At 46.8% G+C, this 15,150-nt stretch overlaps 1 protein-coding gene across 4 annotated transcripts in view; it reads left to right on the top strand.

Moving 5' to 3' along the window:
* SNUPN (snurportin 1) overlaps positions 1-8,867 on the top strand; it is a 29,531-nt gene extending 20,664 nt beyond the window's left edge. For all 4 annotated transcript variants that reach the window (XM_008015818.3, XM_008015816.3, XM_008015817.3 and 1 more), the window contains 3 exons: positions 443-520; positions 5,087-5,167; positions 7,591-8,867. In XM_008015818.3, coding sequence (XP_008014009.1) covers positions 443-520; positions 5,087-5,167; positions 7,591-7,914 — 483 coding nt within the window. In that variant the 3' untranslated portion in view covers positions 7,915-8,867. The remainder of the gene's footprint in view (positions 1-442; positions 521-5,086; positions 5,168-7,590) is intronic.
* The last annotated feature ends 6,283 nt before the right edge of the window (positions 8,868-15,150 follow it).

Genomic DNA, 15,150 nt, shown 5'->3' with positions numbered 1-15,150 from the left:
TTAAACAAAGGACTATATGTGCCTTTTTAAATTTCCAAAGGCAAAATAATTTAAAAGAATGAAGAGGCCTGGCAGGTACGGTGGCTCACACCTGTAATCCCAGCACTTTGGGAGGCTCGAGGTGGGGAGATCACAAGGTCAGGAAATCGAGACCATCCTGGCCAACATGGTGAAACCCCATCTCTACCAAAAATACAAAAATTAGCCTGGTGTGGTGTCGGGTGCCTGTAGTTCCAGCTACTCGGGAGGCAGGAGAATCGCTTGAACTCAGGAGGCGGAGGTTGCAGTGAGCCAAGACCATGCCATTGTACTGCAGCCTGGGCTACAGAGCAAGACTCCATCTCAAAAAAAAAAAAAAAAAAAATAGAATGGGGTGTTTTTGTTTATATTAGAGTTTGAAATGGAAAGTATTTAATCTTTCTGTTTCCCTTCTCTGTGGCAGACTGATTTCCGATTCTACTGGATGCATTCAAAGTTACCAGAAGAAGAAGGACTGGGAGAGAAAACCAAGCTCAATCCTGTAAGACCTGGTGTTAGGATCACAGAGTTCCTTATGGGGAGTAGTGTGGATTGGTCTGTTATCTAAATACAATCATTATGTATAAAATGATCTTTTTTGAGGCAGCATGGTATAAAGGGAAGAGTATCAATCATGTAGATCTGAATTCCAGTTTTGGCTTTTATTACTAATTTAACATCCTATGTTCTCACTCATAATTGGGAGCTAAGCTATGAGGATGTAAAGCCTTAAGAATGATACAACTCTGGGGAAGGGGAAGGGAGGTGAGAGATAATTGGGCACAGTGTATACTGCTTGGGTGGTGGGTGCACCAAATATCAGAAATCACCACTAAAGAGCTTATTCATGTAACCAAACACTACCTCTTCCCCAAAAACCTATTGAAGTAATAATAACTAAAAAAAGACTAAAAATAATTAGTACTAGGTTAAGTTAATAATCTCACTTACCCTTAGATTTTCCATCTGTAAAATAGGATAATAACATCTGATTTACAGGGTTGTTACAAGAACCGAATTATTATATACAAGTCCTCCTAACATAATACTCATGGTAGGCACTCAATAAATAATGATTGATGGCTGGGTGCAGTGGCTTATGCCTGTAATCCTAGCACTTTGGGAGGCTGAGGCAGGCGGATGAGGAGGCCAAGGTAGGTGGATCACTTGAGGTCAGGAGTTTGAGACCAGCCTGGCCAACATGGTGAAACCCCATCGCTACTAAAAATATAAAAAATTAGCCGGGCATGGTGGCGCATGCCTGTTACACCAGTTACTCGGGAGGCTGAGGCAGGAGAATCACGTGAACCTGGGAGGTAGAAGTTGCAGTGAGTTGAGATCGCGTCACTGCGCTCCAACCTGGGCGGTCAAGACTCCGTCTCAAAAAAAAAATAAAAATAGGCCAGGTGCAGTGGCTCACGATTGTAATCCCAGCACTTCGGGAGGCTGAGGTGGGCAGATCACTTGAGGTCAGGAGTTCAAGATCTGCCTGGCCAACATGGCAAAACCCTGTCTCTATTAAAAATACAAAAATTAGCTGGGCGTGGTAGCATGCTCCTGTAATCCCAGCTACTCAGGAAGCTGAGGCAGGAGAATCGCTTGAACCTAGGAGGTGGAGGTTGCAGTGAGCTGAGATCATACCATTGCACTCCAGCCTGAGTGACAGAGCGAAACTCCATCTCAAAAAAAAAAAAATAGAATTCTAGTTCATTGGTTCTCAAACTTGAGCATGCATCAGCAGCACCTGGAGGCCTGGTAAAACATAGACTCCTAGTCCTCACTCCCAGGGTTTCTGATTCAGTAGGTCTAGGGTGGGATCTGAGAATATGCACTTCTAACAAGTTCTCTGGTGGTACTACTACAGCTGGTTTGGCACCCACACTTCAAGAACCACTGCTCTTGTATCTGAGCAGAGATTGCCTTCCTCTATTCAGCGCCTTCATTTTATAGATGAGAACATAGGCTCAGAGAGGGGACTGCCTTCCTCAAAGTCTTATAGTCCAGTGTGATAGCCCAGGCATCTTGCTATCTACTCAGTGATTTAAATATGTGACAACTACTTTCAGGGCATTTTATTAGCCCTGCAGATTGGTATTTGCTTGGATTGCTTACAAAAAATATTAAAGACAAGGGCTGGACGTGGTGGCTCACGCCTGTAATCCCAGCACTTTGGGAGGCTGAGGCAGGTGGGTCATTTGAGGTCAGGAATTCGAGACCAGTCTGACCAACATGGCAAAACCCTGTCTCTACTAAATACAAAAACAATTAGCCGGGTGTAGTGGTGCATGCCTGTAATCCCAGCTACTTGGGAGGCTGAGGCAGGAGAACCACTTGAACCCAGGAGGCGGAGGTTGCAGTGAGCCAAGATTGTGCCACTGTACTCCAGCCTGGGCAACAGAGCGAGACTCTATCTCAGAAAAAAAAAAAAATGTTAAAGGGAATTAGACAACCAGTTACAGGAGAATAAATATGATCAGTACTTTCAGTGATGTTATTATCATCTAGGTCCTGGAGGAACATGCATTGAGGAAGGGGAAGGCTGCTTTCTCTAAGACACTGGTTTAAGTGCTCTATGTATATTATCTCATTGAATCCACACAGCGACCCTATGAAGTAGATATGTGCTGTTATTATCCCATTTTACAAGATGGAAGTATATGGAGGTTACATGATTGGCAGACTGGGATTCAAACCCAAGGAATCTGACTTTAGAGTTTGTCGTTCTAATCACTTTGTTATGCTGCTTCAGTCTAAAAACCCTTGCAGGTGTGAAAAGGATTTCACTAGCCCTTTATTAGTGGTAGCTGTCATGGGGCCAAGAGAATAACACACAACCTCTCAACCTAGTATAATACAGTGGTTCTCAGTCCTGACTGTATGTTAAAATCAACTGGAAGGCCTTTTTTTTTTTTTTTTTTTTTTTTTTTTTTTTTTTTGAGACGGGGTCTCGCGCCGTTGCCCAGGCTGGAGTGCAGTGGCGCAATCTCAGCTCACTGCAAGCTCTGCCTCCCGGGTTCACACCATTCTCCTGCCTCAGCCTCCTGAGTAACTGGGACTACAGGCACCCGCCAACACGCCCAGCTAATTTTTTGTATTTTCAGTAGAGACGGGTTTCACTGTGTTAGCCAGGATGGTCTTGTTCTGACCTCGTGATCCGCCTGCCTCGGCCTCCCAAAGTGCTGGGTTTACAGGCGTGATCCACCATGCCTGGCCCACTGGAGAACTTTTAAAAAAATACCTGGGCCAGGCACAGTGGCTCACATCTGTAATTACAGCACTTTGGGTGGCCAAGGCAGGTGGAGTGCCTGAGCTCGGTAGTTCCAGACCAGCCTGGGCAACATGGTAAAACCCCGTCTCTACAAAAGAAATACAAGCAAAAAAAATTAGCCAGGCGTGGTGACATGTGCCTATAATCCCAGCACTTTGGGAGGCTGAGGTAGGTGGATTTCAAGCCCAGGAGTTTGAGACCAGCCTGGGCAACACAGCAGAACCCCATCTCTACAAAAAAATACAAAAACAGATTAGGCATGGTGGCATGCACCTATAGAGTCCCAGCTATTTGAGAGGTTGAGGTGGGAGGATCACTTGAGCCCAAGAGGTTGAAGCTGTAGTGAGCTGTGATTGTGCCACTGCACTCCAGCCTGAGTAAAAGAGTGCAACCCTGTCTCAAAAAAAACCAAAAAAATAAAAACCTGGATCCCACCCCAGACCAGTTCAGTCAGAATCGCAGGGTAGGGCCTGGGCATCAGTAATTTTTTTTTTTTTTTTATTTGAGACAGAGTCTTGCTCTGTTGCTCAGGTTGGAGTGCAGTGGCGCAGTCTCAGCTCACTACAACCTCCACCTCCCAGGTTCAAGCGATTCTTCTGCCTCAGCCTCCCAAGTAGCTGGGACTACTTGTATGCGCCACCATGCCTGGCTAATTTTTATATTTTTGGTAGAGATGGGGTTTCACCATATTGGTCAGGCTGGTCTCGAACTCCTGACCTCGTAGTCTGCCCTCCTTGGCTTCCCAAAGTGCTGGGATTAGAGGTGTGAGCCACCACACCTGGCCAGCATCAGTAATTTTTTTTTTTTTTTTTTAAGAGACGGAGTCTCTGTCGCTCAGGTTGGAGTACAGTGGCGCCATCTCGGCTCACTGCAAGCTCCGCCTCCCAGGTTCATGTCATTTTCCTGCCTCAGCCTCCCGAGTATCAGTAATTTTAAAAAACTCCCCAGATGATTCTTGTGGATTAAAGAAGGTTGGGGCTGGGTACAGTGGCTCATGCCTATAATCGCAACATACTGGGAAACTGAGGTGGGAGAATCCTTGAGCCCAGGAATTTGAGGATGCGGTGAGCTGTGATTGTGCCAATGCTCTCCAGCGTAGGTGACAGGGTGAGATCTCATCTCTAAAACAAAAAAGGGGGGAAGATTGGGAACCACGACCTAGTAGTTAAGAGAGTAAGTACAGGGGAATTGGTAGAGAAGGATGAGACTGAAAACTCTTCTTTTTTGTTTTTTTGTTTTGGCTTGGTTTAATTTGGTTTGGTTTGGTTTTTGAGACAGGGTCTGACTCTGTCACTCAGGCTGGAGTGCAGTGGCGCGATCTCAGCTTACTGCAGCCTTGACCTCAGGCTCAAGTGATCCTCTTACCTCAGCAGCCTCCCAAGTAGCTGGGACTACAGATTTTTCTTCTTTGACAGAGATTTTCTTTTCTTTTTGCTTTTTTTGAGATGGAGTCTTGCTCTGTCGCCCAGTCCGGAGTGCAGTGGCACGATCACAGCTCACCACAACCTCCCCCTCCCAGGTTCAAGCTATTTTCCTGCCTCAGCCTCCCAAGTAGCTGGGACTACAGGCACGTGCCACTATGCCTGGCTAATTTTTGTATTTTTAGTAGAGATGGGGTTTCACCATGTTGGCCAGGCTGGTCTTGAGCTGCTGACCTCAGGTGATCCGCCTGCATCTGCCTCCCAAAGTGCTGGGATTACAGGTGTGAGCCACTATGCCCAGCCTGACAGAGATTTTCAGTTGCTTGGGCCAATATCATTTATAACATGTACTAATTCCTTGTTCTAATTTCTATTTCAGTTTAAATTTGTGGGGCTAAAGAATTTCCCTTGCACTCCCGAAAGCCTGTGTGATGTGCTATCTATGGATTTCCCTTTTGAGGTAACGAAACCATTGTCTTTATTGCCTTGACATGATAATAGGCTGCAGAGAGACTTAGTTACACAAAGTCTTAAAATATTCCTTGATTGTGCTGTGTCAAAGCATCAGAAAGGGACTGAAAGCTGATTCTGGAGAAAGGATGTACTTGCTGCCCTTCAGAGCCTGAGCTCCACCCCTGCTGGATAAGTCAGAATGCTGGCACTGGAAGGGCCAGTGGACAGCTCGTCCAACTCCCTCATCTTACAGATGGAGACACTGAGGCCCAGACAGGAGCAAGACTCCCATGCCTAGATCCTTCTTGTGTGCCTCTTCCTACTGCAAGCTGAGACCCAGGTCTCTGGTTTGACTGTCGTGGCTGCTTATAAAGTGAAAGGGCTTCTGTGACTGAATGACCCCAACAAATGTCCAAACCCCCTAATCCTTTCATCACCAAAGAAGATGGCCCCTGGGGATGGGAGCACTTGCTGAGCAGGCGCATGAGTCAGGTGACTACCTCATTCCAGTTTGCTGACGACTCGCCCTGTTTTAGCACTGAAAGTCTCACAGCAGCCGGGCACGGTGGCTCACGCCTATAATCCCAGCACTTGGGAAGGCCGAGGCTGGTGGATCACTTGAGGTCAGGAGTTCAAGACCAGCCTGGCCAACATGGCAAAACCCCATTTCTGCTAAAAATACAAAAATTAACTGGGCATATTGGCACATGCCTGTAGTCCCAGCTACTCAGGAGGCTGAGGCAGGAGAATTGCTTGAACCTGGGAGGCAGAGGTTGCAGTGAGCCAAGATTGAGCCACTGCACTCTAGCCTGGGCAACAGCGCAAGACTCTGTCTCAAAAATAAAAAGTCTCACAGCCCCAGAGGCTCCCAAGTCCTCGACAGTCTTGTCAGCCTCAGAACCTGCAGTTACCTTCTCTAGGCTCAACAAGCACGTTTTCCTTTGCCCATCATTCCCTTAAAAATTCTGCCTTGGCCAGGCACAGTGGCTCACACCTGTAATCCCAGCACTTTGGGAGGCTGAAGCAGGTGGATCACCTGAGGTCAGGAGTTCAAGACCAGCCTCGCCAACATGGTGAAACCCTATCTCTACTAACAATACAAAAATTACCCAGGCGTGGTGGCACATGCCTGTAGTCCCAGCTAGTTGGGAGTTTGAGGGAGGAGAATCTCTTGAACTTGGGAGGTGGAGGTTGTACTGAGCTGAGATTGCACCACTGCACTCCACTCCAGCCTGGGCAACGAGTGAAACTCCGTCTCAAAAAAGATTAAAAAAAAAAAAAAAAACTGCCTAGTCACTGCAAGCATTTGCTTGAACTGGATTTAATTTTGTGTAAGGATCACAGCTTCCCGAATGAGGAAATGGCAAAGGCTGAGTTGCCAGCATTTGTTTCAGTCAATTAAGAAGGTGGTAAGAATACCATCTTTATTTATAACCCTTATGCCCCAGTGACAATAAATGCTTTTTAGAGATGAGTCACTGAATCATAGAAAATAAAATGTGGAGGAGGTCTTCCCGTTGAGAAAAACTGTTTCCCAGAATATGGCTCACAAACAATTTAGGGGGTTAGGGGGAGGTTTAGGCAGCCAGTGGTAGCCAGGGAAGCAGGGCATCTGGACAGCCTGTTTCCCCTGTACACAGCTGTCTGCTGCCTCAGAGGGCCCTGTCCAGTTCCTCTGCTTTTCATACCATGCACAGAGCTCATCCACCGTAACACAGACCCCTAAGTGGTGGAAAGTCCGTGGAATCTAGGGACAGAAAACCAGAGTTGAAGTTGAATTGCTGCTTCCTACTCACTGTGTGTTTTAAGGAGGTCCTCAGAACTCCCTGAGTATGAGCAGCTCCTTCTCTCAGATACCGTCATGGGTAAGATAGGGAAATAGTGGGCAGGAAAGCACTCTGTAAACAGAAAAGTGCTATTTATGTTTTTCTTTTCTTTTCTTTTTCTTTTTTTGAGATAGCATCTCACTCTGTCACCAGGCTGGAGTGCAGTGGTGCGGTCTCAGCTCACTGCATTCTCTGCCTACTGGGTTCAGGTGCCTCAACCACCTGAGTAGCTGGGATTACAGGCATGTGCTACCATGCCTGGCTATTTTTTTGTATTTTTAGTAGAAATGAGGTCTTACCATGTTCCCTAGGCTGGTCTCAAACTCCTGAGCTCAAGCAATCTGCCTGCCTCAGCCTCCAGAGTGCTGGGATTACAAGCATGAGCCACCACGCCCAGCCAATGTTTTTATTTTCTCAAATTTAGTTTTCTAGGCCGTTTCTTTATTTAGAGAAACTGCATATGTGAGAAGCTGGGACTCTTTCCTCTTTCAGTGACCCAGAAAAAGGAGTTGGACCACAAGAGCTGCCCTTGTGTGTATAGGCTCTCCTGGAAACATGTGGCCCCAGAAGTCATTTTGATCCTGAATTTCCCCCCATCTTATAGGTAGATGGACTTCTCTTCTACCACAAGCAGACCCACTACAGCCCTGGAAGCACTCCCTTGGTGGGCTGGCTGCGTCCCTACATGGTGTCAGATGTCCTTGGTGTAGCTGTGCCAGCTGGGCCGCTGACCACCAAGCCAGACTATGCTGGGCACCAGCTCCAGCAGATTATGGAGCACAAAAAGAGCCAGAAGGAATGCATGAAGGAGAAACTCACACACACGGCCTCTGAAAATGGGCAGTATGAGTTGGAGCACCTGTCTACTCCCAAGCTGAAGAGTTCTCCCCATAGCCCAGACCACCCTGGAAGCCTCATGGAGAATTAAAGAGGGAAACCTCCTTAACGAGCCACAGGATGGTACCTGGCCCCAAAAGGAATCCTGGGCAGGAGGACAGTGACAACAGGTGACTTCATTCTTTAGCGTGAACTTTCCAAAGCCAGTCTGGCTGGAAGCAGCTTATCTATAATCTGAAATGCTGGCTCAAACAGTTATGGGAAGGTTCCCAGATTGGGTAGCATTCAGATTGATTTGAGCAGCTCCTACTGTGATAAGTGTATCCCAGATCCACAATGTAAATATATGTGATTTGTAAGAAAGAACTGGTTTGTGGTTCTTAAGCTTTAGATAGCCATGAATCTCCCCTTCCCACCCCAGTCCTCTGGGGTACTTCAACCATGGCCGTTCAAGTCTTGGCCCATTTCACTCTTTTTAGACTCAAAGATTCTGCTGAGTTTCCAGTTGCTGCTGCTGAAAGGTTTTACCAGGAACTGCAATTCTGGGTATTTGAATATGTTCCCTCTTCTGAGAAGACAAGTGTGATTTTCTTTGGTTTAGACATTGCCAGAGATAAAATGCAAATGGAGTTCATTCACTCCTTCTGCAAACATTTGTGCCTACCAGGAGATAAGCCTTGTCCTAGGCCCCTGCCGTGTGGAGGGGTTATGGAGGTGGACAGGACTTAGTGTCTGCCCTTGAGGAGCTCACACTCCCATGAGAAAAGAAGCCCACCAGGACAGTTTGGGAGAAGATGCTGGAGAGAGATAGGGGGCTTTAGATTTTGTGTCATGGATGAAGGGAGCTAAGAAAAAACTTTGAGTAGGCAAGGTCCCTTGAGATTTGTAAACTAGAGCTCTTTGGCAGCTGTGAGAATGGAAGATTGTGTTGGAAACTAACTAATTAGTTTCTGCCTTGTGTTCAGGAAATGGATCCCACTTCCTGTGGCTTCAGTTGGCTCCCACATTGCTTCCCATCTTTCTAGGACTCTGTCGTGGATGCAAGTACTTCACCATTCCCTCCAGCAGCACTAGTGTCCTGTGGACAAATTTTCACAGGGGTCCAGGTCAGCTCTTGTCTGACATGCAGTGGTCCCTTTGTGTTGATTAGTTCTGGGAACAGATTCGGGCAGAGGTAGTAGTTATTTGGAGCCTGATTACACAACTTCAGTACATCCAGTGGAACTAGTCTCAGTATCGGCTCTTAGAGAGCTGCTCAAGCTGACCTTGTAAAATTGGAGAAGGAAGATTCCCGCCTCCCACCCTCATCCATTGATGATCCTGCTGGCTGCAGATTCAAGCATTTGCCTGTATCAATAAGCTCTTTCCTGAATTTAGGTCAATTCTGCAATAGGAACATTGTGTTCCTCTTGCCAAGGAACATGTTGTAGGTGCCTAGACATTTAGTCTCTGTTTGATAATTTTCTGAGCACTCTAGTCTGTGCTGTCAACAGCCAACTGTATCAGTTCAGGAGCTGTTCATGCTAGTGTCAATAGTGACTTGGCCACACTGTGTTCAGAAATAATCAGGTCTGGAAGGACTACTTCCCCAAAGGGTGCACTCTGGAGACAGCGGCATGAATCAAAGGATATATCAGCCAAAATTATCAACAAGCACAACTGGATTTTTTTTTTTTTTTTTTTTTGAGACGGAGTCTTGCTCTGTTGCCCAGGCTGGAGTGCAGTGGCACAACCTCTGCTCACTGCAACCTCCTCCTCCCTGATTCAAATGATTCTCCTGCCTCACCCTCCTGAGTAGCTGGGACTACTTGTATGCGCCACCATGCCTGGCTAATTTTTTGTATTTTTAGTAGAGGTGGGATTTCACCATGTTGACCAGGCTGGTCTTGAACTCCTGACCTCATTATTTACCCGCCTCAGCCTCCCAAAGCGCTGAGATTACAGGCATGAGCTACTGCACCCAACCCACATCTTGATATTTTTGAATGGTAGCTTGAAGAACCTATCTCAGAGTGCCCCTTACATTTTTAACTGAGGAGCCAGTATTATCTATTGATCATTGAATAGCAGTGTGTCCCCTGGTCATATTTCTCTCACTCTCTGTGTGTCTTTTTTGTTGTTAATGTAGAGATGGAGTCTCACTATGTTGCCCAGGCTGGTCTTGAACTCCTGGGCTGAGTGATCCTCCTCCTTTGCCCTCCCAAAGCACTGGCATTTCAAGTATGAGCCACCACACCTGGCCACCTGTTTTTTTTTGTTGTTGTTGTTGTTGTTTGTTTTTGAGATAGGATCTTGCTGTAACACCCTGGCAGGATGTGAACACAGCTCACTGCAGCCTTGACATTCTGGGTTCAAATGATCCTCCTACCTCAGCTTCCCGAGTAGCTGAGACTACAGGTACACACCACCATGCCAGGCTGATTTCTTTTTTTTTTTTTTTTTGTAGTTTCTATAGAGATGGGCTTTTGCCATGTTACCTAGGCTCCACCTGGTCATGTTTCTTTTTTTTTTTTTTTTGAGATGGAGTCTCACTCTGTCGCCCAGGCTGGAGTGCAGTGGCATGATCTCAGCTCACAGGAACCTCTGCCTCCCGGGTTCAAGCAATTCTCCTGCCTCAGCCTCCTGAGTAGCTGGTATTACAGGCATGTGCCACCACACCTGGCTAATTTTTGTATTTTGAGTAGAGACAGGGTTTCTTCATGTTGGTCAGGCTGGTCTTGAACTCCTGACCTCGTGATCTGCCCACTTTGGCCTCCCAAAGTGCTGGGATTACAGGCATGAGCCACCGTGCCTGGCCTCCACCTGGTCATATTTCTTTAGGGATTATCAAACCACCTTTTGCTACCTGTTTTAAAGATGGTTTTGTTGGCTAGGCATGGTGGCTCATGCCTGTAATCCCAGCACTTTGAGAGTCTAAGGTGGGCAGATCACTTGAACTCAGGAGTTTGAGACCAGCTTGGGCAACATGGCAAAACCTTGTTTCTAAAAAAAATACGAAAATTAGCCAGGCATGGTGGCTAACGCCTGTAATCCCAGCTGCTTGAGAGGCTGAAGCAGGAGGATCACTGGGAGGTCAAGGCTGCAGTGAGCTATTATTGCACCACTGTACTCCAACGTGAGCAACAGGGTGAGCCCCTGTCTCAAAAAAGGAAAAAAGGCCGGGCGCGGTGGCTCAAGCCTGTAATCCCAGCACTTTGGGAGGCTGAGATGGGCGGATCACGAGGTCAGGAGATTGAGACCATCCTGGCTAACACGGTGAAACCCCATCTCTACTAAAAACACACAAAAAAATGAGCCGGGCGTGGTGGCAGGTGCCTGTAGTCCCAGCTACTCGGGAGGCTGAGGCAGGAGAATGGCGTGAACCTGGGAGGCGGAGCTTGCAGTGAGCTGAGATCCGGCCACTGCACTCTAGCCTGGGCGACAGAGCGAGACTCCGTCTCAAAAAAAAAAAAAAAAAAAAAGGAAATAAAAAAGATGGTTGTGTTCTAGGTTGCTATGACTGCATATTAGTTTTCTAGCCAACCCTCTAAACAGCACCCAGTTTCTTTTTGTTGTTGTTGTTTGTTTGTTTCTTTTTCTTTTTTGAGACAGAGCTTCACTCTTGTTTTCCAGGCATGGAGTGCAATGGTGCAGTCTTGGCTCACCACAACCTCTGCCTCCTGGGTTCAAGTGATTCTCCTGCCTCAGCCTCCCAAGTAGCTGGGATTATAGGCATGTGCCACCACACCCTGCTAATTTTGTATTTTTAGTAGAGACGGGGTTTCTCCATGTTGGTCGGGCTGGTCTCGAACTCCTGGCCTTAGGTGATCCACCTGCCTTGGCCTCCCAAAGTGCTGGGACTACAGGCATGAGCCACTGCGCCCAGCCCCCAGTTTCTTTTTATTGTGGAGTCATCTTCCCATGCAATATATTTGAGTGATGCTATAGTCTGGGAAAACTGCCTTCCCTTAGTCAAGTGTCAGGTTCATAACTCAAGACGGGCCAATCACATTCTCCTCCCACTTCAGCTCCCAAGTAGCTGGGACTACAGCTAGCATGCCTGACTATTTTTGTATTTTTTGTAGAGATGGGGTTTTGCCATGTTGCCCGGACTGGTCTTGAACTCCTGGGCTCAAGTGATCCACCCATCTTGGCTTTCCAGAGTGCTGGGATTATAGTCGTGAGCCATGACACCTGGTCTCTAACTGATACTATTGCCATGGACTACCTTGCTTGCCTTGGCAGGAGGGCCAGCTTGGCATGAGTTAGCAAAGAACCACTATTTGAGATCACCTATTTTATCTCAAGTACTGCTGGAACCCATGCACCTAGAAAAGACCAGAGTTTTCAACCAGTAGATCCAGAATAAGTAGCCTCATTGAATCAAAGGATATATCAGCCAAAATTATCAACAAGCACAACTTGATATTTTTGAACGGTAACTTGAAGGACCTATCTCAGAGTGCCCCTTACATTTTTAACTGAGGAGCCAGTATTATCTATTGATCATTGAATAGCAGTGTGTCCCCTGGTCATATTTCTCTCACTCTCTGTCTTTTTTTGTTGTTACAAAAACTGCCAGCTCTTACAGTCATTATAATATTTTACCACACCTATGTATTTACAGTCTTTTTTTTTTTTTTAAGATGGAGTCTTGCTCTATCGCCCAGGCTGGAGTGCAGTGGCCGGATCTCAGCTCACTGCAAGCTCCGCCTCTCGGGTTCACGTCATTCTCCTGCCTCAGCCTCCCGAGTAGCTGGGACTACAGGCACGTGCCACCTTGCCTGGCTAGTTTTTTGTATGTTTTTTAAGTAGAGATGGGTTTCACCGTGTTAGCCAGGATAGTCTCGATCTCCTGACCTTGTGATCTGCCCGTCTCGGCCTCCCAAAGTGCTGGGATTACAGGCTTGAGCCACCGCGCCTGGCCTTTTTTTTTTTTTTTTTTTTTTTGAGACTGAGTCTCACTCTGTCACCCAGGTTGGAGTGCAATGGCGCGATCTCGGCTCACTGCAACCTCTGTCTTCTGGGTTCAAATGATTCTCCCGCCTTAGTCTCCTGAGTAGCTGGGACTACAGGCGCGTGCCACCACATTCAGCTAATTTTTTGTATTTTTAGTAGAGATGGGGTTTCACCGTGTTAACCAGGATGCTCTTGATCTCCTGACCTCGTGGTCCTCCCACCTCAGTCTCCCAAAGTGCTGGGATTACAGGTGTGAGCCACCACGCCCGGCCTACAGTCTTAATGTTAACTCAGAAAAAGTCATGCTGAGTTCCAGTGGCTGCATTGGAAGAGTTTCTGTCACCCTAATCCACTTGTGTTTGGCAGTGATTTATCTACATTTGCTGTTTCTCCACTTGGTCATTTCTCATTCACGTCTAAACCTACTGAAATTTGGCTTCTCTTCCTGTCACTTCAAGTCCTCTCATCAAAGGACTAGTGGTCTCCTCTTTTCCAAATCTAAAGGACATTTCCCCAACTTTTTCTTATCTGACTTCAGCTGCCATCTATATGCTGATACCTCCAGACCTGTATCTCTCTACTTGCCATTCATCTCCAAGTCACCTTAATACTCAGCATGTCCCAAACTGAACTCTATACCTTTCCTCCTCAATCCCCCTCAACCGTGCTTTTCCTGGGATCCTTGTCCCTGTTAGTGGCACTTAGTCACGCATATTAGGAATCTAGGAATCATCAGAATGATTTCAGTGAGGTCTGTGAGTCCTTCTGATGAATTATATAACCAGAAGGTAGTCTTAGGGGCCCCCAGACTTGCAGCTGCTATCAGAAGTAAGGGTAGTCTATGGATTATTCCCTGAGTTTGGGAAATATATATGTAAATACATAAGTGTGATTATATATATATATATATATATTTTTTTTTTTTTTTTTTTTTTTTTTGAGGTGGAGTCTCGCTCTGTCGCCCAGGCTAGAGTGCAGTGGCGCGATCTCGGCTCACTGCAAGCTCCGCCTCCCGGGTTCAAGTGATTCTCCTGCCTCAGCCTCCGGAGTAGCTGGGACTACAGGCGCCCGCCACCACGCCCGGCTAATTTTTTTGTATTTTTAGTAGAGACGGGGTTTCACCATGTTAGCCAGGATGGTCTCGATCTCCTGACCTCGTGATCCGCCCGCCTCGGCCTCCCAAAGTGCTGGGATTACAGGCGTGAGCCACTGCGCCCGGTGATAAAATATTATAATCACTGTGAGAGCTGGCTGTATGGATGGGGAGGGCACAAAGAAATGGGATGATGATTCCATTTCTTATATTTCACAGCTAGTGAGTCACCATGTCCTTTAATTCCCACTTCTCTCATTTCCTCTATAACCTTAATTCAGTCCTTCATCATCTCTCTCATAGGGTACTGCCAGATCCTCCTACCTAGTTTCCCTGCCACTAGTCTTTTCCTCTTTGAATCCATCCCTGCCATAGCAGAGCGATCCTTTCTAAAAATGTAAGCTTCATCATGTTACTTCAAGGATGTACCATTGCCTGCAAGATACAGGTGAAGCTTCTCATCCTGCCATGCAAATTCATTCATGACTTGACCTTAGTATATGTCTCCAGCCTCATAAATTACCTTGCCTCCTTTGCTGCCTACTTTTCAGTGATGCTGCTTTACAGTTCTGTGAATAAACGCATCTGTTTCATACTTTTCCCCTACACCATCCCCTCTCACTCTGACTTCATTCACCTGGTGGAGATACTTACTCATCTTTGAAGGACTCCATTCAAAAGACACTTCTTTGAACATTTTCCTCTGCAGGTAGAGTAGCCATTCTTTGTGCCCTCCCCATCCATACAGCCAGCTCTCACAGTGATTATAATATTTTATCACACTTATGTATTTACATACATATTTCCCAAACTCAGGAAATAGTTCACAGACTATCATTCTGATAGCAGCTGCAAGTTTGGGGGCCCCTAAGACTACCTTCTGGTTATATAATTCACCAGAAGGACTCACAGACCTCATTGAAAGCTGTTATAGTCGCTGGGCGCAGTGGCTCACGCCTGTAATCCCAACACTTTGGAGGCCGAGGCGGGCGGATCACGAGGTCAGGAGATCGAGACCATCCTGGCTAACACGGTAAAACCCCGTCTCTACTAAAAATACAAAAAAAATTAGCTAGGCCGGGCAAGGTGGCTCACGCTTGTAATCCCAGCACTTTGGGAGGCCGAGGTGGGCAGATCACGAGGTCAAGAGATCGAGACCATCCTGGCTAACACGGTGAAACCCCATCTCTACTAAAAATACAAAAAATTAGCCGAGCGAGATGGCAGGCGCCTGTAGTCCCAGCTACTCGGGAGGCTGAGGCAGGAGAATGGCGTGAACCCGGGAGGTGGAGCTTG

This window comes from Chlorocebus sabaeus, chromosome 26 (genome assembly GCF_047675955.1).
Source record: "Chlorocebus sabaeus isolate Y175 chromosome 26, mChlSab1.0.hap1, whole genome shotgun sequence".
NCBI lineage: Eukaryota > Metazoa > Chordata > Mammalia > Primates > Cercopithecidae > Chlorocebus > Chlorocebus sabaeus.
Note: the sequence above shows the minus strand (reverse complement) of the source record. Positions and strands in the feature narration are given on the sequence as shown.